Source organism: Punica granatum, chromosome 3 (genome assembly GCF_007655135.1).
Source record: "Punica granatum isolate Tunisia-2019 chromosome 3, ASM765513v2, whole genome shotgun sequence".
NCBI lineage: Eukaryota > Viridiplantae > Streptophyta > Magnoliopsida > Myrtales > Lythraceae > Punica > Punica granatum.
This window is the reverse complement of record NC_045129.1, coordinates 632,005-657,065: the sequence shown is the minus strand read 5'-3', so window position 1 is coordinate 657,065 and position 25,061 is coordinate 632,005. Positions and strand designations below refer to the sequence as shown.

Here is a 25,061-nt window from a genome sequence, read left to right as displayed (position 1 = left end):
TAGCGAGTTAGAATTCGGTAGCAAGGATTAAGTACAAATTGTGATACTTAAGGCAAGCTGGGTGGGGCAGGATTAGAGACATGTACGATAAAACAAAAGATTCGTCCATTGAACAAACAATCTTTAATTTTATCGAGTCTTCTTATAACAATGCTGCTTGTGAAATCAAGCTATTATTGCTTAGATTTAGTCTAAATCAATCGAGTCGTCAATTAACCATGCAATTGTTGAAGAAGGGGGGCAAATGCAAGAGCCAGCCATCATTCAATAATTGTTTTTTCTAAAATGAATATCATTTAAATAATTGTTGCATTTTCGCTGAGAGAAAATGTAACTTTATATAATTAAGGCCAACCTCGGACTCGCTAGTCATTTTCGCTTGGAGAAAATGCAACTTTTTGACGAAATATAATTAAGGCCAACCTCTGACTTTCCTCAAGAAAATGCTTTCTGATCAAATGGAGGTGGAGAGTTCGGAAGATGACAGCCCAATGACCGCTTTGAAATGCTATAAGTACTCGAAGAGGAGAACTCAAATTTGAAATCAAGCCAGCCATGGAGCCATCAACAGACTTCAGCACTCAGCAGAGCTTCCCTCTCCCTTCTTCTTCTTCTTCTTCTTCTTCTTCTTCTTCTTCCTTTCCTCTCCCTTTCAGCCATTTCCCTCTTCCCGTCCCCTTCCTCCGCCTCTGTCCAAGAGGACACTGCCCTCCTCAGGTGGAAATCCTCCCTCAAAAACCAAAACCGATCCGATTCCTCCCTCGCGTCATGGACCAATGCCACAGCAGGCCCATGCCTCTTGCTCGGGATCCTCTGCGATGCCGACTTAACCATCAAAGGGGTCAACCTCACGAATATGAGCGTCTCTGGCACGCTCTACGAGTTCCCTTTCGATTCCTTGCTGAACCTGACGTACATAGACATGTGCCTCAACAACCTCTCCGGGTCCATCCCCCGGGAAATCAGGCTCCTTACCAAGCTCAAGTACCTCGACCTATCCTTCAACATGCTTTCCGGTAAGATCCCAGAGGAGTTTGGGAAACTGGGGGCAATGACACGGATGAACATGAGCAACAACCGGCTCTCGGGCGGGATCCCTTCGGAGATTGGTGACCTATCAAACCTTCTGAACCTTGACCTCTTGCGGAACATGTGGACATCCATTCCCAACAGCATCAAGAAAATCTCGCAGCTGTACTACTTGGATTTGAGCCACAATCAGCTGAGACAAGAGATCCCGCCCGCAATCGGGTAACTGACGCACCTTGCGGACCTATACCTCAGTGACAATTCACTCCGAGGAGAAATCCCACGACAGTTAGGTTACTTGGGAAGCATTGTGAACCTAAACTTCTCCCACAACAACCTCTCGGGCCCTGTTAAAGAGGTGCTAGGGGAACTAGTCGCACTGAAGTCCGTGGACATATCATACAACAATTTCTTAGGCCCGACCCCAAACACGACCGCCTTTCGTTATTCTCCCCCGGCAGCAGTGCAAGGGAATATTGGGCTCTGTGGCGATAACGCTGGACTACAGCGCTGTCCTCCATCAGAAGCAACTGAAAAAACTTCCAACTCAAACAATAAAGTGCTTGTAATCGTTTTCTCGATAGTGGGAGGAGTCCTAATCAAAGTTGTTAGAATCACGATCCTACGTAGCTACGATCGGGGATTGTGAGATTGTGAATCGTAAAATCGGATCGTGAATTGTAAGATTATACCTATAATTAAAAAAACAGCACATAAATATATGAATCTAAAGAGTTTGTTGGGGTTAGGGATGTACTCAACCAAACAATAACGCAGCAATTAATCTTCCTCCCCTACTGGTGTAATCGAGATAGGAACTAATCAAATCAACCAACAAGCAGTAAAGTAAAACAACACCAAGAATTTTACGTGGAAAACCCCAATGTGGGGAAAAACCACGGGACCAACTCCGAATCAACGATCCACTATGAAGGTTATACAATGTCTTTCATCAAGGGTAAACCCTTGGATCACCAAACTCAAGAGAAACACTCTCTTGGATCACCCAAATACTAAATTCGTCACCCACACCGGGTGGTTCACAAAATCAGCTGAAACAGCACCTACAGAGCTCGAATAGAAATTCTGACCGTTCAGAAGTTAGCCCCACGTGTTGTGAAGCTGCTGTCAAAATTTCGTCCCAATCGGAGTTCGTTTGATGTCCCGATCGAGGTTTGATCTCCAGCTGCGCGCTGCCCCTGCTCTTCGAATTCTGCTGTCTGCTCTTCCCTGGTTTTGTGCTGCTATGCTGCTGCACTTCTGCCGCTCTACTCTAATCTGCAGCTGTTCTGCTGCTATTTATACCTCAGCTGATTTGCTGAAACAAAAACCCTAATAAAATGGGTTCTTGGGCTTATTAAGGCCCGATAAAAGCCCAATACAATTTGAGCCCAACTTCCTCCAAATTGGAGGGATACCCAACAAACTCCCCCTCCCGACTATTTGGAGGCTTCAAGCATACCGGCTATACTTCGGCAAACATGAAGTTTCTCCCTAGCGAGAGGTTTTGTCATCATATCAGCTCCATTCTCATCGGTGTGCACTTTGTCTATCTTCACCAGCTTGGACTCCAACACATCTCTAATCCAATGAAACTTGATATCGATATGTTTCGACCTCGAATGGAAAGTGGGATTCTTGCAAAGATGAATGGCGCTTTGACTATCACAGTGTAGAACATACCTTTCTTGCTTCAAGCTCAACTCCTGCAAAAACTTTTGCAACCACAACATCTCCTTGCAACCTTCGGTCACCGCAATGTATTCGGCTTCCGTTGTAGACAAAGCGATGCACTTTTGAAGCCTTGATTGCCATGAGATAGCTCCCCCTGCAAAAGTCATCAAGTATCCCGAAGTGGATTTCCGGGAATCAATATCTCCTGCCATATCCGCATCCGTATAGCCCACTAACTCCGGCTTACCAGTGCCAAAGTGTAAACACACCTTGGATGTTCCTCTGAGATACCTCAGAATCCACTTAACTGCATTCCAATGCTCTTTCCCCGGATTGGAGAGAAAACGACTAACCACACCAACAGAATGAGCGATATCTGGTCTTGTACAGACCATGGCATACATCAAACTTCCTACAGCTGATGAGTAAGGAACTTTCTTCATCTCTTCTTTCTCCTTCTCACTTGTAGGACATTGCTTCGAGCTAAGTTTGAAATGAGAAGCAAGTGGTGATGAAACTGGTTTAGCATTACCCATGTTGAACCGATCCAAAATCTTCTCGATGTACTTCTCTTGAGAAAGCCAAAGTTTTCCACTTGATCTGTCACGAGAAATATGCATCCCAAGGATCTGCTTTGCCGGTCCCAAATCCTTCATGGCAAAGGACTTGTTGAGCTCCTTCTTCAACTCTGTAATCTTGCTCATATCATGACCGACAAGCAACATATCATCCACATATAACAGTAAAATGATAAAATCACCATTCGAGAATTGTTTCACGAACACACAATGATCTGAAGTTGTCCGTGTGTAGCCATGGCTCAACATGAAAGAGTCAAACTTTTTATACCACTGCCGAGATGCTTGCTTAAGCCCATACAAGCTCTTCCTCAGCCTGCACACCAAATGCTCCTTACCTTTAACTCGGAATCCTTCAGGCTGCTCCATATATATTTCTTCCTCCAAGTCACCATGCAGGAAAGCTGTTTTTACATCGAGCTGCTCGATCTCCAAGTTTAGACTAGCTGCCAGTGCGAGAACAACTCGGATCGATGACATCTTGACAACAGGCGAGAAGATCTCCTCGAAGTCAACTCCTTTCTTCTGGTTGAAACCTTTCACTACCAGTCGAGCTTTGTATCGAGGTCGCGAGTTCTCTGTCTTCAACCTGTAGACCCATTTGTTCTTCAATGCTCTCTTACCTTGCGGTAGCTTCACTAGGTCATACGTGTGATTTTCAGACAAGGAGTTCATCTCCTCATTCATCGCCTTCAACCAGTGCTCCTTGTACTCATGTGCCACAGCTTCATCATAGCACTCAGGTTCTCCCCCGTCAGTCAGTAGCACATATTCATGAGGCGGATATCTTGTAGATGATCGTCTTATTCTATCAGATTGTCTAGGTAGATCTGCAGGCTCTAACTGTAACTGCGAGCCTGTATCATCCGTAGTCACATCATCATCTACCTGAGGAATCTCACCCCCAGTCGTGGTTTCTTCATACTCACCAGGTACCTCTTCCATTGGATGCTCTACATCAACCGGTACAGGAATAGAGATCTCGTGAGGATTGCCTACACTGGCCTTCTCTAACTTTTGCAAATCCTCGATTGTCTGGTCCTCAAAGAAGACAACATCCCTGCTTCTGATGATCTTCTTGCTATCAGGGTCCCAAAGCCTGTACCCGAACTCTTCATGTGCATAACCCAAGAAGATGCATTGTTTTGCCTTGGCATCAAGTTTTGATCTTTCATCTCGAGGAATGTGAACAGATGCCCTGCACCCGAATACTCTGAGATGCTTGTATGATACTTTCTTGTCGGTCCACACCTGCTGGGGTACATCTCCATCAAGTGCAACTGACGGTGTAAGATTAATAAGATCAACCGCTGACCTCATTGCCTCGCCCCAGAAAGGCTTAGACAGTTTCGCTTGAGAAAGCATACAACGAACTCTCTCAACAATTGTGCGGTTCATCCTCTCTGCAAGCCCGTTCTGTTGTGGTGTCTTCGGTACCGTCTTCTCAAGTTTGATACCGTGAGTCCTGCAATAGTTCTCGAAAGGACCCCTATACTCACCACCATTATCAGCTCTGACACATTTCAGTTTCATGCCTGTTTCTCTTTCCACTGCTACATGGAAGTTCTTGAAAATCTCAGTCACCTGATCTTTAGTTCTCATAGGGTAAGCCCAAACTTTCCTGGTGTGATCATCTATAAATGTCACAAAATAGAGAGCACCACCAAGAGATCTATCCGACATAAAACAAACATCTGTATGCACAAGATCAAGTATATGATGGCATCTAGAGGGACGACTTCTAACAAAAGAAACTCTCCTCTGCTTACCGGCTAAACAGTGATCACAAGTGCTCAAGTGCATACCTTTAACGGGCAAAGACTGCTTTCTAGCAAGAATTTGAATACCTTTCTCGCTGATATGCCCAAGTCTCCTATGCCATAGCTCGATAGGATAATCCTCAGCAACATTAATTTGACCGGAATTGTGTCTGGCACGCAGCCTGTAGAGAGTGTCGGTCTTCTGACCTCGTGCCACAATCAACGAACCCTTGGAGAGCTTCCATCTCCCATTGCTGAATTCATTACTGTAGCCTTCATCATCAAGTTGACCCGTCGAGATTAGGTTAAGGCGAATTTCTGGAACATGCCTCACCTTCTTCAAAAACAACTTGCAGCCAAGCTCGGTCTCTAGACAGACATCACCAATACCGACAATCTTGCATGATTGTCCATTCCCCATTCTCACATAACCATAGTCCCCGGTAGTGTAAGATGAAAAGAAATCCCGATGAGGAGTGACATGAAACGAGGCACCTGTATCTGCAACCCAGATAGAGTCCTGACATGTGAAATTCACATAAGCTTCATCACAAATGATGTAGGTCTCTCCATCACATGCCACTGCTGTAGTGCCTTCTTCCTTCTTGCTCTCACCGTTGCCATTCTGATTTTTCTTCAGAGCTCTACACTCCCTTTTGTAGTGTCCCTCTTTTCCACAGTGATAGCAAGTGACCACTTTCCTCGTCTTCGACTTTGATCTGCCCCTCGATTTGCCACGTGAGTTACTATGCTTGGAAGAGAAATTTCTGCTTTGACTTCTCCCCCGTTGTTCAGTAACCAAAGCTTCAGACTGAATGGAAATTCCCGTGCCTTTCCTTCTAGTCTCCTCATTAAATAAACTGTCTGTCACCGTAGCCAACGATAGCTTCCCGTTTGGCGCAGAATTGCTTAATGCAACCACAAGTGTGTCCCAATTATCCGGTAGAGTCCCTAAAAGTAGACAGGCCTGCAACTCATCGGGTAATATTATCTCCAGATTCGTCAACTGGTTAATAATATCCTGGAAATTACTCATGTGAGCAGCCATATCACCTCCATCCTGGAAACGAAGATGAACCAGCTTCTTCACGAGGAATGCCTTATTTTGTGGTGTCTTCCTCGCATAGAGATTTGTCAATTTATCCCACAAAGCTTTCGCATTTGTCTCCTGAGCAACATGATGATAAATACTATTGTCTATCCACTGCCGAATCAAACCAATAGTCTTCCGATTTGTGCGTTCCCAAGCCTTGTCATCCTTATCTTTGGGTTTCGCGGAATCCCCTTCAATAGGATCGTACAAATCCCTGCAAAATAGAAGATCCTCCATCCGAGACTTCCATATAGAGTAGTTGGTTGCATTCAACTTGAACATGGATCCTGTAGACTCCTCCATCTCGAAAACACCGAAAAAAAACTCAAACTTCTCTAACCCGAAGCTCTGATACCACTTGTTGGGGTTAGGGATGTACTCAACCAAACAATAACGCAGCAATTAATCTTCCTCCCCTACTGGTGTAATCGAGATAGGAACTAATCAAATCAACCAACAAGCAGTAAAGTAAAACAACACCAATAATTTTACGTGGAAAACCCCAATGTGGGGAAAAACCACGGGACCAACTCCGAATCAACGATCCACTATGAAGGTTATACAATGTCTTTCATCAAGGGTAAACCCTTGGATCACCAAACTCAAGAGAAACACTCTCTTGGATCACCCAAATACTAAATTCGTCACCCACACCGAGTGGTTCACAAAATCAGCTGAAACAGCACCTACAGAGCTCGAATAGAAATTCTGACCGTTCAGAAGTTAGCCCCACGTGTTGTGAAGCTGCTGTCAAAATTTCGTCCCAATCGGAGTTCGTTTGATGTCCCGATCGAGGTTTGATCTCCAGCTGCGCGCTGCCCCTGCTCTTCGAATTCTGCTGTCTGCTCTTCCCTGGTTTTGTGCTGCTATGCTGCTGCACTTCTGCCGCTCTACTCTAATCTGCAGCTGTTCTGCTGCTATTTATACCTCAGCTGATTTGCTGAAACAAAAACCCTAATAAAATGGGTTCTTGGGCTTATTAAGGCCCGATAAAAGCCCAATACAATTTGAGCCCAACTTCCTCCAAATTGGAGGGATACCCAACAGAGTTGGATGGTAAAATGGGTGAATCCTCACTTGTGATGTGATGCGACTTTCATTATAATATACGTGATGTACAATGCTCTATGTATGGAAACTATCTATACATTACTAAAATACATAATCTGTACAACGTAAGTTATAATGACAAGCATTCCTAAAATACAAGATACGCTAACATTTCGTATAATTTTCTCTATTAGTATCATACTTTCCTAAGCACAAAAGATTAATCCTTGTTCATTCAAATAAATACCACTAACCAACAAACTAACAATAAGTAATAAAAGATGCACTCAAACCTGAACTTAACTCAACAGTGGAGTGAACACAAACTTAAAACTCAAATCAGCAGCACTTAGAGCCAGCATTCAACAGCAAAACTAGGCAAGACAACACTCAGACCAGAGAGCTCAAAGCCTCACCTTGAGTTGAAACCCGAACAGCAGAAGCAGTACGACAACAAAATGAGAGATCGAGAGAGAAGAAGCAGCAGCAGCACAGCACACGGTAAGGAGAACAAGAAGAAGCACAGCGAGCACAGTAGAAGGAGAGATCGAGAGAGCTCCAAGAAAGCAAAGCTCCGACTCCAAAGATAACAGACTCGAAATCAGGCGCTGCGACAACTCCAAAGACTCGAAATCAGAGTATAGCAATTCGAAGAAGGTAGGAATCATAAGATTCAATCGGAGAAGAAGGGGAAAAGCAAAGCTGGGGCTTGCTTAGTTCTTCGATAATCTCTCAACGCTGACCTCTGATTGAAAGCCGAGAAGGAGAGAATTTTATTATTATTTTTTTAAAAGTCGGGTCGGGTCGGGTCGGGGCTGCTTGATGGACCGACCGAACAATTGGGCTGGGCTTGGGCCGAGTTAGGCCGGCAGTGCAGCAGGCAGTAGGATCGGTTGACTCGCACCGATTCCATGACTGTGCGATTCAACTCCCGATCCTACTACTTCGATCCGCCAGGTGAAATCGGAATCGCTTGCCGCCCCTTGGGTATGACTCGAGTCATGATTCTAACAACCATGCTTGAAATGAAGGATCCAAATCGAGAGCTCCCCCAGCCATGATCATCTTGATCAAGCTGATCATCATCATCATTAAACGGCTACAAAGACGGCGTCTGCGGACAGCAGCAGTCGGCATTTCATCGTTTTCATCTTGTTCCTTTGTGCCATAGCTTCCATCAACAAAGTAATATTCGCTGGCTGCACTCCGCAATATCAACTGCGCTTTTATCAGCAACCCGGTTTCCGAGATCTGTCCCCCTTCGCTGCTGCAGCCAGCTTCGAATTCCTCCTCTGATGAGGACAACCTGCAAATACTCATCGGGATCATGACGCTTCTGGACCAGTACATGCGCCGGAACTTCCTCCGCCTTGAATATGGGATGCAGTCGGTGACCAATGCTCGGATCGACATTAAGTTTGTGTTCTGTAACCTGACAAAGGAAGAGCAGAGGTTCTGGGTAGTGCTCGAGATCATGAGGTACGACGACGTTATAATCGTCAACTGCACAGAGAACATGAACCGCGGGAACAAAGTTATAAATTACATCTTATATGGACTGAATAAATTATCTGTAAAATTGCGAAGGATGACAAGTGTAATTGTCATCAATCTGAATGTGATTCCAACAAGTTAAGGAAACTTATTGTGTGGTTCGTACATTATAAATTCTCTTATCGTTTTGGGTGAACAAATTCTCTTTATCTTCCAGTGGTATATAAATAACCTATGCGGGTGCGGCAGTGACAATGAAGGCAAAAAAAAAATCCTTCCTGATCTCTACCTAAAATTTCAGCTTTGTATCTCAAAATTAGCATATAAAACTGACCACATAAACCAATCAAACTTAATACGAAACCATCGCGACCATGAAATGCTCCGATTCGACTAGAAGTGATTTCACAGTCCAAATATGGATTATGAGGTGAAATTAGATTTGCCGATTCCTTCTTTTATGCTTAAGCATGGGGCATATATAGAACACCCAAGTTTCCATTATTGTACCATCAGTTAAAACAATTAAACTCCACGCAACCAGAAAGAAATGTCGATCTTTAGCATCGCCATCTATTTGAGCCCAAAAAAGAAAGAAGAAGGGGAACAAGTTGGTTTCGGCCCGAAAAGGCAAACCCTTAGCGGACAAGTTCCGGCCCGCTTATGTGATCAAGCCCATAGTCCGAAAACAAAAGGAGCAGCAGTGGACGAGAACCCCAATAAGCTGGTTGATGCAATTGTTCGATTCTCGCTGATAAAACTTCCATTCTCCTTTATTTTCCTTTTTCGCTAGCCTCTATGAGGGTCATGAGCCTTATGATCGGAAAAAATAAAAGAACTCGAGATCTTTGCGATGCAGATGCATATGTATCACGGACGGAAACGCTTCCCACATGAAACGAGGTGATTTTTCTTTCACACGTAATTTAACATTCGAGAGCCCACCTTCGCTGCGGAGTCCAATCGCAAGTGGACCAACATTGTGGGGCATAACTTCTTCTCGGTCCCTCCAACATTTACATGAACCAAACTAAGCTGACAAATTGACAATGACAATGTATTGTTTTTTCCGATTGTAATGCACACTTTTGAGACTAATACATAGATAGAAAATAAAGTGAAATAAAATAGCACATAAGTTTCACCGGTGAAGATTAAACTTTGAATTTCTTGATTCCAAGTCGACACCACTGCATCAAAATCTCATTATCAGTCGCAGTCGCAATATAATATTTAATAAATAAATGTACTCTTCAAAGTGCAATTCATTCTCCTCTCTGGTCGCTCACTTGTTTTCCCAAATGATTGGTGTTTGCCTTTGGATTGTTCCTCTCCCGGTTTGTCGCGTAAATCTTTCACATTGGTCCAAAGAAAGAGGCCCCACGAAACAACTAGAAGTCTAGAACGATATTGTCTCTCAAATTTTCGATCCCACAATTAGAGAATATTATAATTATTAAATTATGTATAGTAATTGTACTTACTTATAATAAATTAAGGCCTCTAAACATTCCTAATAAGTCTCATTTTCCTTTATTTATATTTATTATCCAATTATGACATAATCAATTTCACAAAATAGTTAATTTGTTTCATTGTACAAAAATTCATAATCTTTCTCTCTAGCAATACTTCCCAATTTAGTGATAACTTTCCCACTAATTAACTATCCATTAGATTCAATCGAGTCAAATTTTCCCGCTCTCTTAATCATATCCGAATTTGTTCATCCTCTATAATATTCAATTAAAGTAATTTTGTTCTTTTTTTTTCGGTTACAAAAGTAATTTTATTCTTTTAGTCATCAGTTTTTTTCTTTTTTACCAAATTACTCAACCTTCCTTTTTTTTTCCCTCTCCCTCTAAGTTTCAATATTAATCTATGATTTTTGTAATTATCTTTCATTTTATTCTTTTGGTTGATGGAAGGAGAAGAACAAGAAGAAGAATATTTTATGTTTCCAAAGTGAATGATTAACGTAATAAAATTACATTGAAAAATATTATTAGAAAATGTTGATTATAAGAACTTAGTTATTAATTTTGCATATCAGAAGTTTGAAAAAAAAGGATTTAAAATAAACTAATATATATTATTGTTATTAAATATAAATCAAAAGTCTCATATTAAATTTCAGCATCTATCAATGTTCCGATTTTAAGTCTTCTGAGTTGAAAAAAAATCTACAATTGCCTTAAACTTTCAATAAACGAGGCATATTAAAATTTTCAGATATTAAGTGTATAAATTAAAAGAAGAAAAAATATAGTACCTTTTGAGCAAAAATAATACAGAGCTTCTTGTTAAAGACATTCGTGAGCCGTGATTGCACCGAATTAGAAAAAAAGGACAAATTTATCATCCCAGTCAAACATAAATTTATCTACTCTTTCTTTTTTTTTGATAAATTACACTGGTGGTCCAAAAAGTTTCATTAATATATCAAGTTGGTAAAAAAAGTTTTTTTTGCTACTTGATGGTACAAAATGTTTCAAAAGTGTAACATGATAGTACAAACCGTCAAATCGCAACTGACGCCGTCAAGCGACGCTAACGTGGCCGAAACAATAACCTCTCTCTCTTTCTTCTCCCCCCCCCCCCCCCTTCTTCTTCTTCTTCTTCTAATCTTCTTCTTCTCATTCTGCTCCTCCCGCTCCTCCCTTCCCTCGCCCTGTTCCCGAAGAAGAAGAAGAATCGAAGAATAAGAATAAGAAGAATCGAAGAAGAAGAAGAATAAGAAGAAGAAGGAGAAGAAGAAGAAGAAGAAATGGAAGAATCGTCGAAGAAGAAGAAGAAGAAGAGAGAGAGAGAGAGGGGTTATTGTTTTGATCACGTACCTGACACATTTGCGCCACGTCAGCGTCGCTTAACGGCGTCAGTTGCGATTTGACGGTTTGTACTATCATGTTACACTTTTGAAATATTTTGTACCATCAAATAGAAAAAAAATTTTGAATTAACTTGATAAATTAGTGAAATTTTTTGAACCACCAGTGTAATTATTTTTTTTTTTAAGTAAGAGAAATCTACTTTTATGAGAGGGAAAAGAAAAGGATGAGGAGGAAGTCAACGACATCAACTCTTAACTAAACCAAACCATGCAGCCAGCACAGTGCAGCTCAGCACGGCAGTTGAATCATCAAAAAGCCAAAAGTCTGTTTTCTTGGCGGATTTGTGCCTCCTCGCCACCTGTGAGTAGTCCCATTTGAATATCGTATATTGAATCGTTGAATTGCATTATAATTTTTTTGGTTCCCTTTCATATCTTTTTAATATGTATTCTGATATGTATTCTGATTCCCTTTCATATTTCATATTACATAAAATCAACTCTCACTATCTTGGGGTCAGAGCTAGAAAGACTGAAAAGGCGCCGTTAATGGCATTTTCACGAGTAGACGCCCCCCACAGCACACGCGTCACTTCTCGTCTCGTCTCTCCTGTCTCCTCTCCTCATTTTCTTTCTTTATTTATACCATTACGATTCGAAGCAGGCTAACACACAGATCACTGCTTTTGTTCATTCATTGACTCTGTTGAGAAGCCGCCCACATCCCCAAATTCCTTCAGTCACACTATCATCAGTTCAGTCTTGCTAGAAGTTGGCGGCGCTGGTTTTCCGACGAGGGTACGGAGATGGGTCGCACTGATAAAACTAGCTCCAAGATATTGCGGGAACCCAGCATCGAGTTCTAGAAGGGCGGCCATGTTATCGATGGTGGGGAGGACTCTGATAGTGATGATGCTTCTCACACCGGCCGGCATGCAGTTGCAGAAGACCCTCCTTCCCGGCTCATTGGCCAGTTCCTGCAGAGTCAGAAGGCTTCGGGGGCGACGTTTCCCTTGACATGGACTTGACGGACGAACTCCGCCATGAGTTGGCTCCGGTGCGCGAGTCCCCAGCCTCATCGCCGCCTAGGCCTGCTTCCGACCCAAATACCCCGAAGGAGATTCGAGTCTCCTTTCATCCGCCCGGCTCTAGAAGCGGCAGAGCTGCAGCAGACACTTCAAACGGAACTCCCAGGAGACATGCACAGCACAGGTAAAAATCAGTTGATAGATCATTTTAAAAGTATGACGATGGACCTCCCTTGTAATTCGAAAAGGGAAAAAAAATAATAAAAGAGTTGATGACGGGAGCCATGCATCGCTGAAATATATATATATATCCACAACCTCCATGCCGATTTTTCACTCTCTGACCCTACGCAGGAGTTCGCCCAGCAATAATGATATCCGCCGCTCTTCAGGCGCAGAAGAAGAGGTGTTGAAGCCTACTCCGGCCTCGTCCTTCCTGAAGCAATCAAGCTTGTTGCGGGCCAAAACACGTTCCCGCCTAATGGACCCGTCAGAGGAATCCGACCTGCGTTTGGGGCGTGGGATGCGGTCGGGGCCCCTATAGTCCGGGATGCTTGGGCGAGCTGCCGGAGAAGACAATGACGAGGATGACCTACTGCTCAAGGAGGACTTGCCCGAAGAATACAAGAAGGCGAACTTGAGTCCGATGACTCTGCTCCAGTGGGTGAGTCTTTTTTCCATGATTGCTGCCTTAGTTTGCACTCTTACTATCCCGATATTGAAGGGCAGAGATATATGGAAGCTCAAGCTTTGGAAGTGGGAAGTCATGGTATTGGTCTTGATCTGTGGGCAGCTAGTCTCAGGCTGGGTTATTCGTGCTCTAGTGTTCTTTATAGAGCGAAACTTCATGCTGCGGAAACGGGTTCTTTATTTCGTCTATGGAATCCAAAAAGCCGTTCAGAACTGCCTTTGGTTAGGGTTTGTCTTGATTGCTTGGCACGCACTCTTTGATAGGAAAGTACAGAGGGAGACTAGGAGTAGCAGCTTAGAGTACGTCACTAAAGTCCTAGTGTGCCTTTTGGTTGGGACTCTCCTGTGGCTCGTGAAGACATTAATAATAAAGGTGCTCGCATCATCTTTCCATGTGAGCACATACTTTGATAGGATTCAGGAGTCTTTGTTCAACCAGTATGTGATCAAGACATTATCGGGCCCACCAAACATTGAGATTCAAAAGATTGGGGAGAAAGTGGAGAAGTTCGAACAAAGAACGGGAGAATAATTGGATGTGGCAGGCTTGGGCAGAAGAGCCCACGGATGAAGAATGTTAGGTTTTCGCGGGCCATGTCGAAGAAGGATGATGAAGGGATCACCATCAATCACCTTCACCGGCTCAACCCAAGAAATGTCTTCGCTTGGAATATGAAGAGGATGATCAATACGATGAGACATGGAGTTCTTTCCACTTTGGATGAGCGGATTCCAAGTTTCACAAACAAGGATGAGTCTACCACATTGATTCGGAGTGAGAATGAAGCCAAGGCTGCTGCCAAGAAGATCTTCCAGAACGTAGCAAAGCCTGAGTCGAAGTAAGGGCAACTTAACTGACAAGAACGCCATCTTTTCAATTCGACTTTAATAATGAATGGAAATTTGTGGAAGGCCAAGGAAGAATGATGTTTTATCCTGACATTTTCCACTGGCAGGTACATCTACCTCGAAGATTTGATGCGGTTCATGCAGGAAGATGAAGCTTTGAAAACCATGAGTCTTTTTGAATGAGCGGATGAAAGCGAGAAAATCGGCAAGTCAGGCCTTAAGAATTGGTTAGTAGGTAAGCATGACGAATAAAGTCCTTGCTATTTCTCGTGATTCACTTTGTCACCCCAACTGGTTGGGTTAAGGTGGTGTTTGGTTTCATAGTAGGATTTTAAAATTAGATTTTGATTTTGATTTTGAGTGGTATAAATGGGGCCCACCCTTTGACTTTGTATGAGTTATGTTGTTTTGTTGTGGGAAAAAGTGATAAAAATTGGACCCACTCTTTGACTTTGTATGAGTTATTTTGTTTTATAGTGGGTAGAATTAAGTTAGAATTGTGATTCTAAAATACAACTGCGAAACCAAACAGGCCCTAAATGTCCAGGTCAATGCCTTTAGAGAGAGAAGAGCCCTAACCTTGACCTTGAATGACACGAAAACAACTGTCCACAAACTGCATCGGGTCATTAATGTGATAGTCGGGATTATTATGGTGATCATTTGGCTTCTTATTCTGGGAATTGCCACGAGCAAGTTCCTGCTATTCTTGAGCTCTCAACTTGTGCTCGTTGCGTTCATATTCGGGAATTCCTGCAAGACAGTATTCGAGGCCATTAGCTTCTTGTTTGTGATGCACTCGTTCGATGTGGGTGATAGGGTGGAGGTCGATCAGGTTCAGGTATTTGAAGAACAAGACATCTGCTCTTTTAATGCGAGCTATATCATACACAATATGCTCCTGATTTTTAATCAACCTGTTTTTGATTAGATGGTTGTGGAAGAGATGAAAATTTTGACGACTGTCTTCCTGAGATACGACAACCAGAAGATTGTGTACCCCAATAGCACTCTCTCCACAAAGGCCATCGGGAACTACTATCGTAGTCCTGACATGGGAGATGCGATTGAGTTCTGTATACACGTCTCAACTCCTGCAGAGAAGATTGCAGCTATGAAGCACAGAATAACGAGGCAAGTGATAGCAGAAGCTGCTCTGATTGGTCGTATAAAATTACAAACTAGAACCATAATTCTGGTTTTGTTCATGCAGTTACATTGACATCAAGAAAGAGCACTGGTATCCTTCGCCGACAATAATAATGAAAGACTTGGAGGAGTTAAAGAGGGTAAGGATGGCGGTATGGCCTCGCCACAGAATGAACCGCCAGGACATGGGGGAAAAGTGGGCGAGAAGAGGTGTCCTGATTGAGGAGATGGTAAAGATCTTCAAGGAGCTCGACATTCAGTACCGGTTGTTACCTATCGATATCAACGTCCGAGCTCTACCTCCAGTGAACTCCACTAGAGTCCCTCCGGGATGGACGACCGGCAACAGCTAGATCAATGGACCCCGGGAATCATATCATATTGGATACGTATAATTAGAGAAAGTAGGGTTAAATTTATAACAAAAAGACATGCATTTAGTCTATGAATAAACACCTTCTGGGATCTCCGATCGGGGTCGAGTTTGTTTAGCCATGCAAATTGCACAGTTTTAATGTAGATCTGAATACAAGGGACTTGGGGGCTGGCTGTGATTCTTGAGTTTGTATGAACTGATTTGGGCCTGTTTAGTAGATACAATGGAAATTCATGGATCTGTGGGTTATTTGGATTCTTTTCTCATGTAAAAATTGAGCTTTCTTCACAAGCCCATTAACTGGATGAACTGGGGGGATTATGTCTGGGTTTAAGCCCATTGCAGAGGATCAGACAAATTCCGGTTCAACAGTTTCTTTTCACCGGTTCTCAATCGACCTATTGGAAATGGAATCATCTCAATTGGCCTAGTTTTTTTTTTTTTTTCTTCTTGCTACAAGAAAGGCTCATGGATCTATTAAAAGGACAATTGCGCCTACTTTATTACGTAATATAAAGTTTTTGACCGTCAAGGCAAGAGGCAAGTCCATGCTCAAATTACATCGAAAGAATTCCGGTAGTTGTTATTTTCTTGTTGGCCCATTTGATTTTGTTCAATTCCAATATGTTGTCCTTTCTGTTTTAGGACTCTCTGGCTACAACACATCAGATCAAAACTTACCTTTAGTCTTTCCGCGTTATATCTTACAAAGCTCTCAGGTGGGAATGGACAACTGTCCATTACTTGGCCGCCTCAAGGTGGCCGTCAAGAAGGCGAGGTTCCTCCTCAACTACAGGGCCAACCGGTGGCGGCTCACCACCATGCATGACCAGCTGGACCAGAAGCCACTGCCTTAGTTTCAAGGATCTGCCTGGAGTCTTGAGTGCCTGCACAGAGGCTAAGCATGGTGGCTGCTCAGGCTCATTGGAAGGTCGTATTCCCTGCAGAGGACCGTGAGCTTCCTGTCCAAGGAAGGGGACGTCGACAAGAGAGGGCAGAAATGTTCATATTGAACTTCTGCCGGCGGCTTCAGATCGAGAGGCAGGTCGTCCCTGTGATTTGATTCTGCGTAAACCTACACATTTCTTTTTGGTTTGTTGAAGAATGTAACACGTTTGTCTTAGGTTCGAGTTGTGGTGGCCGGTGAGGTATACGAGGGCACAGGCCGGCTGTGGACATACTGCCATGTTCAAGCAATGGCACCTAAGTATAATAATGGGTTCGACCCAAATTATATATTTTTATTAGATTAGATAGGAAAGTGATGATGATATAAAGCCTTTGTGCGAGGTGAAGTCCAAGTTAGGCTCAAATCCACAATTCATTTCCACGCTGCAAGTTGGCCCTTTTCTACTCTCAATGCGTCCGGTGCGGTCCAATAGATTGATTCATCTAGACAAGTATGGCCGCGCACATGCAGCGTGTCCTTCCTTTCCTAGCTTGATGTCCCAAATACTTTAAATCGTTACTTGATTATGACGTACATGTGTAAGTTCTTTTCGACCAAATGCAGCGGTCGATTGATCAATTGCCACACTATATATATATATATATATATATAAAAGAAGTCTCCTAAATAATTTCTTTCAGTTAATCAAATTGATTTTATATTTCAATTTTTCGCGCTTGATTTGGACAGATTACTACGATCCGTTTGTTTTCAGGGTTACAATTACAAAAACTTTAACTTTAACTTTAACTCAACCCACTACACAACAAAAATACACATTTCTCAAGTCAACTTTAACTTTAACTCAACACACTATACAACATTTGTCCTTTTCCACAATCAAAATTAAAGTTACTTTAACTTTGAAACCAAACGACTCGCTAGTGTCGTGAGTTTGCAAGTTCCTCACCCTTACTTCATGGTGGAAAAGTCAAACGTGTAGACTCCATTGCAAGTAATTGACGACTAATTGCTTTGCCTTTGACCCTAAGAAATTCCATCTCTTTTAAAAATTTGCCTTCTGACTCAAAACATTTAAGGCACTTTTCCGTTCGCACCCCCTTGATTTTTGTAGATGAAATAAAGGATCCAAATCGAGAGCCGCCCCCAGTCATCATCATCTTGATCAAAGCTGTTATCATCATCATCATCATCATCATCATCGAATGGCTACCAAGGCAGCGTTTGCGGACAGCAGCAGTCGGCGCTTCATTGTCTCGTCTCTCGTTTTCATCTTGTTCCTTTGTGCCATAGCTTCCATCAACGAAGTAAGATTTGCTGCGGTCCGCAATATCAAATGCGCTTTCACCGGCAACCCCGCTTCCGAGATCTCTCCGGCTTTGCTGCTGCAGCCAGCTTCGAATTCCTCCTCTGATGATGACGATGACCTGCGAATACTCATCGGAATCATGACGCTCCCAGACCAGTACATGCGCCGGAACTTCCTCCGCCTTGTGTATGGGACGCAGTCAGTGACCAATGCTCGGATCGACATTAAGTTCGTGTTCTGTAACCTGACAAAGGAAGAGCAGAGGGTCTGGGTGGTGCTCGAGATCATGAAGTACGACGACATTATAATCCTCAACTGCACAGAGAACATGAACCGCGGGAAGACCTACACGTACTTCTCGAGCTTGCCGGAGATGTTCAATGACTCGGACCGACCTTACCCTCCATACCATTACGTGATGAAAGGGGATGATGACATCTACTTCAGGCTGGAGAATTTGGCGGAGTCGCTGAAGCCCTTGCCCAGAGAGGACTTGTACTATGGCTTTGTCATTCCATGTAACAGCATGGATCCGTTCAAGCACTACATGGCAGGGATGGGGTTCGCAGTTTCGTGGGACATCGTACGGTGGGTCAGGGACTCGGATATCCCGAGGAGCCATCTCGTGGGGCCAGAGGACAAGGTTTTTGGGGACTGGATGAAGATGGGACGCCGGGGGAGGAACAGGCACAACGCCAAGTGGTCCATGTACAACTTCCCGGAGCCGCCGAACCTGCAGTGCACCCACGAGTTCTGGCCGGAAACCGTCGCGGTTCACCTCCTGAAGAACGAGCGGAGATGGATCAAGACGTTGCAGTATTTCAATGCCACGAGTAACTTGAGGCCCTCCAAGTTGTATCACGTATCTTAGGAAGTTATCATTACTAATTTTATTAACTTTAATTAATTGTGAAGTTCAATTAATGTAATCTAAGGACAATGTTGAGTTGAGTTGAATTGAGAAGGTGGCCTCTTCAGGTAACAAAGCAAATGATCAAATGAAGTACCATTTGAATACTTCCATTTGTTAATAATCGGATATTCGGGGTTCATAATTTTGCTAATATTTATAATTGAGAACACACCTTAGCTAGCAAATTCCTGAATCGTATTGAGAACCGATTTGTTAGATTGGATGCAATATGGATCTTCTTATGGTACACATACGAATACACCACAGTACAGCAACTACTACATGACGTGTGTCGTGAGAGTCGAGCCCAGCTGGAAACGTAAATAACACGCAATGCCTCTAAATTTTTACTAGGTAGATCGATCAATCTCAGGTTCTCTTTTTTTTTTTTTTTTCGAAACTATACTGTTTATGCAATCTGTTCTTGAAGTAGCCTAGATGAAATTGAATCATAGCTTCAATGTATAGTATAGGGCTGGTAATATTTCACACGACACGATAACACGGTACGGATACGATACGGAGTTAAAGGGGTTTGGGTTGGACATTTTTTATAATCGATCTAAACGGGTCAAACCCGTTTAAACACGATTAATAAGCGTGTCTTATTAGGTTGAACCCGTGTAATCCGATTATACAAGATTAAATATGTTTATGTAACCCGTTAACTCGTTTATGTATTTGAATTTATCAAAATATCTTCATGTAATCCTAACTTCCTATGTCCCTAACCTAATTTCTTTTCCTTTCTTTCACCCAATCCAACACATGTCGTGTTAACGTGTAAACATGTCGTGTTAACGTGTTTGGATAAACGAGTTAATCGGATAAACATGTCGTGTTAATGTATCCGGATAACTGAGTTGATCGGATAAACAAGTTGTGTTAACGTGTCCTGATAACGTTTATAATCGTATCGTATATAAGTTTACCTATTATGACACGTTTCGATAAACGGGTTTAAACGTGTCTAAACGGGTTGATACGGATATAAACGTGTCGTATATGGATTTCCAAAACTTAACCCGTTTAATAATCGTGTCGTGTACGGATTATGACTTCGATGACACGAACCCATTTAGACATGACATGTATAAACACGACACAACATGAATTGTCACCCCTAGTATAGTCTCGGTCAGTTCAGTTGGACCAAGGACTCCAACTCCAAGCATCAGCCAGGTTCAACGGTTGGAAAATACTGTCCATCCAACCATGCCAGGTCCATCATCCTGTCACGTTTCGTCGGTGAAAACATTTCATATTGAGTAAACTAACTATTAGGTCCCTGACTGACCGAGATACATCAATGTAGTCTTTTATTGCATCAATTTAATTCATTGTCACATCAGTTGAGTCCCTGAGATTTCTCGTCCAACGGCCGATAGTGATGTAAATGAAGTAACGAAATTCGGCCATCCTTAAAAGCAAGCCTTTATAGAGCCCAGTAACGGATGATACGTCAGCAGTTTCTGGAAATTCTTTTATGTTGCTTACTCTCTCCCTTCTCCTTCCCTCTCCCATGTTTCTCCCTCTCCCCCTTACCCTTCTCTCTCCTCTGTTTCTCCGCGACGCAGTCTCCCTTTCTCTCATCCTTATCTCACTCACTTGCCATCTTTGGTCCACTCTGATAGCCTCACCGTGAAATAGCGATTTTTCCGTGTCGGGGGTGGGCAGTGAGTCGATGGTTTGGGTTGGTCCAGCATAGGAGGTCAGCGAGTGTTGGCTTCCCATTAGCTTCCCCGTGCGTGGTTGACTGCAAAACCAACAATCGCATCACAGTCCAGTTGTCGTGTCATTGTGGTGCTATGGTGTTGCCTTGTCATGTTGGGCTTGACGGATAGAGAGGAGATTTGAGGAAATCTGTTGTATTGCAACCCAAGATACTCCTATGGAAGAGCCGACGTGGCTGAGCAGCCTCGAACCCCTCGAGCAAGTTAAACCCATGTCAGTTGGTGTTGCCCCTCTGTCACGAAAACATAAGGACAAGAGGATGAAACAAGAGTGAGGAAGGGGAGGTTGGAAACAATAGAGACAAACGGATGGACGGACTTGAAAGACGGGAGAAGATAGAGAAAGAAATTGTCGATTAAGAGAGAGAGTGTGAGAGGTGAGGAAAAATAATCACAAAAAGGATTTGGTAAAACATAAAAAGGTGGACAAGGGACCTAATTAATGTAGTATCTCATCTCATTTAACACCGTCAACCTCTTAATTTATAGCAAAAGAATTTAACTAATGTAAAAAAATGATCAAATTGATATGCAATAAAGTTCAGAGACTTCACGGGTGTAGCAAAGAACTTAACAACTAATATAGAAAATGACCTAGATGATGTAGTAAATGTTCTATCTGATGTTGTAAAGGATTGACTTGATGTAGCAAAATGATCTCAGTGATGCAAAAAGGATTTAACTGATGCAAACACCATAACTCAGGTTTCCAAGTGATGGGAAAAAAGTCAGGGACCCAAGTGACGTAAAACCATAACTCGGGACTTAATTGCCAGTTTACTCTTTCTTATTTGCCCCCCACGCCACCATTCAGGGGGAAAAAAAAAAAAAAAACATTTGTTGCAGCTGAAGTTTTCCATCATCGCCATCTTCTTCCTTTCTCCGATCTGTATCTACTCTTTGTCTGAAGGTGAAACCCTAACGCTAGATCCAGTGGAATTGTCTCCGGTTTGTCGCCTAGGAAGCAAGCAGGCCTGCATTTTCCCGGAAAATGTCGCACTCCCACAGCGACACGGTCCCTCTTCACGCCTCCTCCCAGTCTGACATCGACGAGATCGAGAACCTCATCAACGCCAGCGTCCACTCCGGCCCGGCCACCGTCCTCCCGGCCCGTCCCCCCAGCCCCCCGCGGGCCCAAATCCCCGTCTCCTCCTCGCCCTTCATCCCCTCTAACATCCCTCCCCCTCCCCTCACCTCCATCCAGAAGCCGACCCCCGTCCCTGCCGCCCCCGCCCCTCCGCCGCCTCCTGTCAGCTCAGCCAATCCCAACAACCCGACCATCTCGACCAGCGGGTTTGGCTCCGGCCCGAACACGCTGACCGAGCCGGTATGGGACACGGTGAAGCGAGATCTGTCTAGGATAGTGAGCAATCTGAAGCTCGTCGTGTTCCCGAACCCTTACCGTGAAGATCCAGGCAAGGCTCTCCGGGATTGGGATCTCTGGGGCCCCTTTTTCTTCATTGTGTTCCTTGGGCTTACTCTTTCCTGGTCTGCCTCAGTGAAAAAGGTGAGCCCTTTAAATCTTTCACCTTTGATGATAGTCGAGCTGCTTCAGTTTTGCCCCCAGTGATAGGATTCAAGCTGCGATAGATGCTTCATACGATTGGATCGATGGTGTTGCGCCACAGAATTTTTAGCTCAACTTGATAATTTCTTGAATGCTCGAATCTCAGGTGTCGGTGGTTGGTGAAATCTGTGCGCGATGTTGTGTCGTTGAAGTAATAATTAGGATCTTAGGTATTGAATAGTTTATAGTAAGGAATGCTCCATCGAATAAGAAGTTTGCAGGTGAATATCATACATAATTTAAGTTGAAATGATTGCTGATCATTGATCCAAAGGCTGCATTTCGTTTCATATTGAGAACTTGGAACAGCTTGAATTCTCCTTCCCTGATTTGCAGGTCAAGAATTGTCTAGTGCATGGCTAGGCTAGGTTAGACTAATCCTGTAATGATCTAAGTATTGCTTCATAAGTAGAAATTCCGGGTAGATATTGCGGCTTGAATGTACGTAGCGGCGATTGCACTCTTATACTTCCGGAAAACAGAAGTTTGTTTAGTTCAGGTACTTATATGCAGCTTCTGGTTGTTGCCTTTCTTTTGGGCTTTAGGGATCTGCCATTTACAGTAGAAATAGTGATAACACATTAACACCATACTTATGCTTATATGCAGTTGATCCGTTGTATAGTTTTTCTGATTCCATGATCATGGGAAAGATGACTTAGATCTGTGTGAACTTTCTGTAAAATGCTTGTTATCTCTACTTCTGCATGAGGCAGGAGTAGAGGGCTACTAATACTGGAGTGCGTTCTGGAATTCTTGAACTCTATAATTTGGAGGAGCTGAGGAAATGAAGAGACGCCACAAATTAGACGTGTTACTGAATGTTTGTATTCTGCATTTGGGAATGAGAAGCATTCTATGCGGTGGCCTGGTTAGGATTTCTTAGGTTTCTGCCTGATGATATCCTATATTCCATTTAAAGGATCTGTCACCAGATTAGAGAACAAATTTCTGTGAAGAGTTAGATTAGCAGATGAATCTGCCAGGAACCGGATGCATGTTTTCGTGGAATCTAAAGTAAGCCTTGTCAAGCATCACTTTTAGAATTGAGACAGCATCTTGCAACACCCAAGCATTAATTATTAAAAAATCCAGGGCTTTTTCCTTCAAACGATAGGGTTATAGATCTTATGTGGTGTGTAGCTTCGTATTAGCCCCACACCTTTCTCACTTTTTACAGAAGATGCCATCTCATTTTTACATCAGAGTTGTGATAAATTTATAAAAAAAGTCAGAGTTGTGATCATGATGTTCTATTCAAGATCCCTGCCTATCTATCGTGACTAATTTGATTTCATTAGGTTAGATTAGTTTATCCTTGTTGATACTAATTGGTCTTCTCCTTTCAGAGTGAGGTTTTCGCAGTTGCATTTGCAGTTCTTGCAGCGGGTGCGGTGATTCTCACTCTTAATGTGTTGTTACTGGTATCTCCCTCCCGCCCTCTCTTTTTCCCACTTACACAGATGCGTGTTATGGTATGGATGATTTGGTTTGTGTGCATTCGTTTCAGGGCGGGCAGATAATTTTCTTCCAGAGTCTGAGCCTTCTTGGCTACTGCCTCTTCCCACTCGATGTCGGAGCTGTAATCTGTCTGCTGAAGGATAATGTGATCCTGAAAGTCATTGTGGTGTGCGTGACACTTGCTTGGAGTTCTTGGGCTGCATACCCCTTCATGAGCTCAGCAGTCAACCCGAGGAGGAAAGCTCTAGCGCTCTACCCGGTCTTTCTTATGTATGTATCAGTTGGCTTCCTCATCATCGCCATTGACTGATGAACTGTGTGGATCAGTAGATAGTTGCCATCTCGGATTGAACCGCATATAAAGCAATTGAAATCTCTTACAAGAGTGCAGTTATGTAGAAAATCCTCTTGCTTTTTACTCTCATCTTCTTGTAAGCTTTTCGACGCATAGTTGGAGTTATACATGTATGGACTACGGTATCATATCGTGAATTGTACCAAAGTTTTGGTGATGATAACTTGAATACTTTAATTTTAGCACGTGAGAGTTCGTATTTGTCTCCATGTCCTAAAACCCAACCTCAATAATGTGGATTGGAGTCGATACCATCTCTTGGTACTGTGCGATACAATATGTTAAGGGCTTGTTTGGGCTGTGGAGGACTGAAAGGTTATGGAGGGGTGGGTTATGACCTCCATTTTCCACTATAAGCCGTCTTTTCCATCCAAAGGCTCTCCACAACCCTCTATCCCTGTGATCCAAACGACGAGCTGTAAGAGATGCAATTGAGGAGGGATCCTGGGGAGACCCACTAATGTTCTCCTATTACTACTTCAGAGCGTAGCTTTTCGTGGGTCATGGACACCTAAGCAAATCCTCTTTATTCCATCAACAATATCCCAAGAAATACTGACAGAATCCCTTTGGGTCAGGAAAAAGGGCAATCCTCTTCCAGCCTGTAAAATTTTTTGTAGTTTCAGTATCGCACGCTTCCTTCTACCCTACTCTCTTTGCCAATGCCAATGCCAATGGTAGTACTAGCTCCTTCCTTCCATATCGTTAGGCATATTTTGTATCGAGGTGACCGTTGGATATGGACCTCTAGCCATATGACCGTATCGGGCCTACAGAATTTGTCCTGACTAAAGAGCCAGATATTGTAGCCGCACAATTATACATAGACTCCAACGGGAAGCCAACACAAAGGCAATGCATTGTTTGCTTTTCATATTTAGTAGAGATCCCTGATTACACTTAGCCTGCATGATGACGCATTGAAAATTTATTGAAACGATCAAGAAATGGTCAGTTTCAGCTATAAAACAGAGATAGAACCGATTCTAGGTATCTTCGTCTGTTTAATTGGCTATCTTACGCACTTGCAGTGTAAATCTAAATGGGTCTCTCGAAGACTCGGAAATATAAAAGGAGGGCCGGCAAAGATACGGTCCTCCCATGGGTGGTGGTGGTGTTGACCAAGTTTTTCTTTTTCTACTTTGGCCAAGACAAAATAAAGATTTGACAAAATAATATGGAAAAATAAAGGAGTAAGAAAAATTTCACTCGC

General features: G+C 43.1%; 3 protein-coding genes and 1 pseudogene across 3 annotated transcripts; all 4 read left to right on the top strand.

The window, feature by feature from the left end:
- Window positions 1–458: 458 nt before the first annotated feature.
- Window positions 459–1,255, top strand: LOC116199368 (MDIS1-interacting receptor like kinase 2-like). The gene is made up of 2 exons (XM_031529692.1): window positions 459–471; window positions 657–1,255. Exons 1-2 carry the CDS (start codon window positions 459–461, stop codon window positions 1,253–1,255), a joined length of 612 nt encoding a protein of 203 aa, XP_031385552.1.
- An 11,233-nt stretch (window positions 1,256–12,488) lies between these two features.
- Window positions 12,489–17,128, top strand: LOC116198971 (annotated as a pseudogene).
- Window positions 17,129–17,497: 369 nt separating this feature from the next.
- LOC116199153 lies at window positions 17,498–18,805 on the top strand. Its single transcript, XM_031529442.1, has one exon. The coding sequence runs from the start codon at window positions 17,716–17,718 to the stop codon at window positions 18,688–18,690; it is 975 nt and encodes a 324-aa protein (XP_031385302.1). The 5' UTR covers window positions 17,498–17,715; the 3' UTR covers window positions 18,691–18,805.
- Window positions 18,806–21,275: 2,470 nt separating this feature from the next.
- LOC116201340 (protein YIPF6 homolog) lies at window positions 21,276–24,049 on the top strand. The gene is made up of 3 exons (XM_031532552.1): window positions 21,276–21,972; window positions 23,382–23,456; window positions 23,543–24,049. Exons 1-3 carry the CDS (start codon window positions 21,457–21,459, stop codon window positions 23,801–23,803), a joined length of 852 nt encoding a protein of 283 aa, XP_031388412.1. The 5' UTR covers window positions 21,276–21,456; the 3' UTR covers window positions 23,804–24,049.
- Window positions 24,050–25,061: the final 1,012 nt, after the last annotated feature.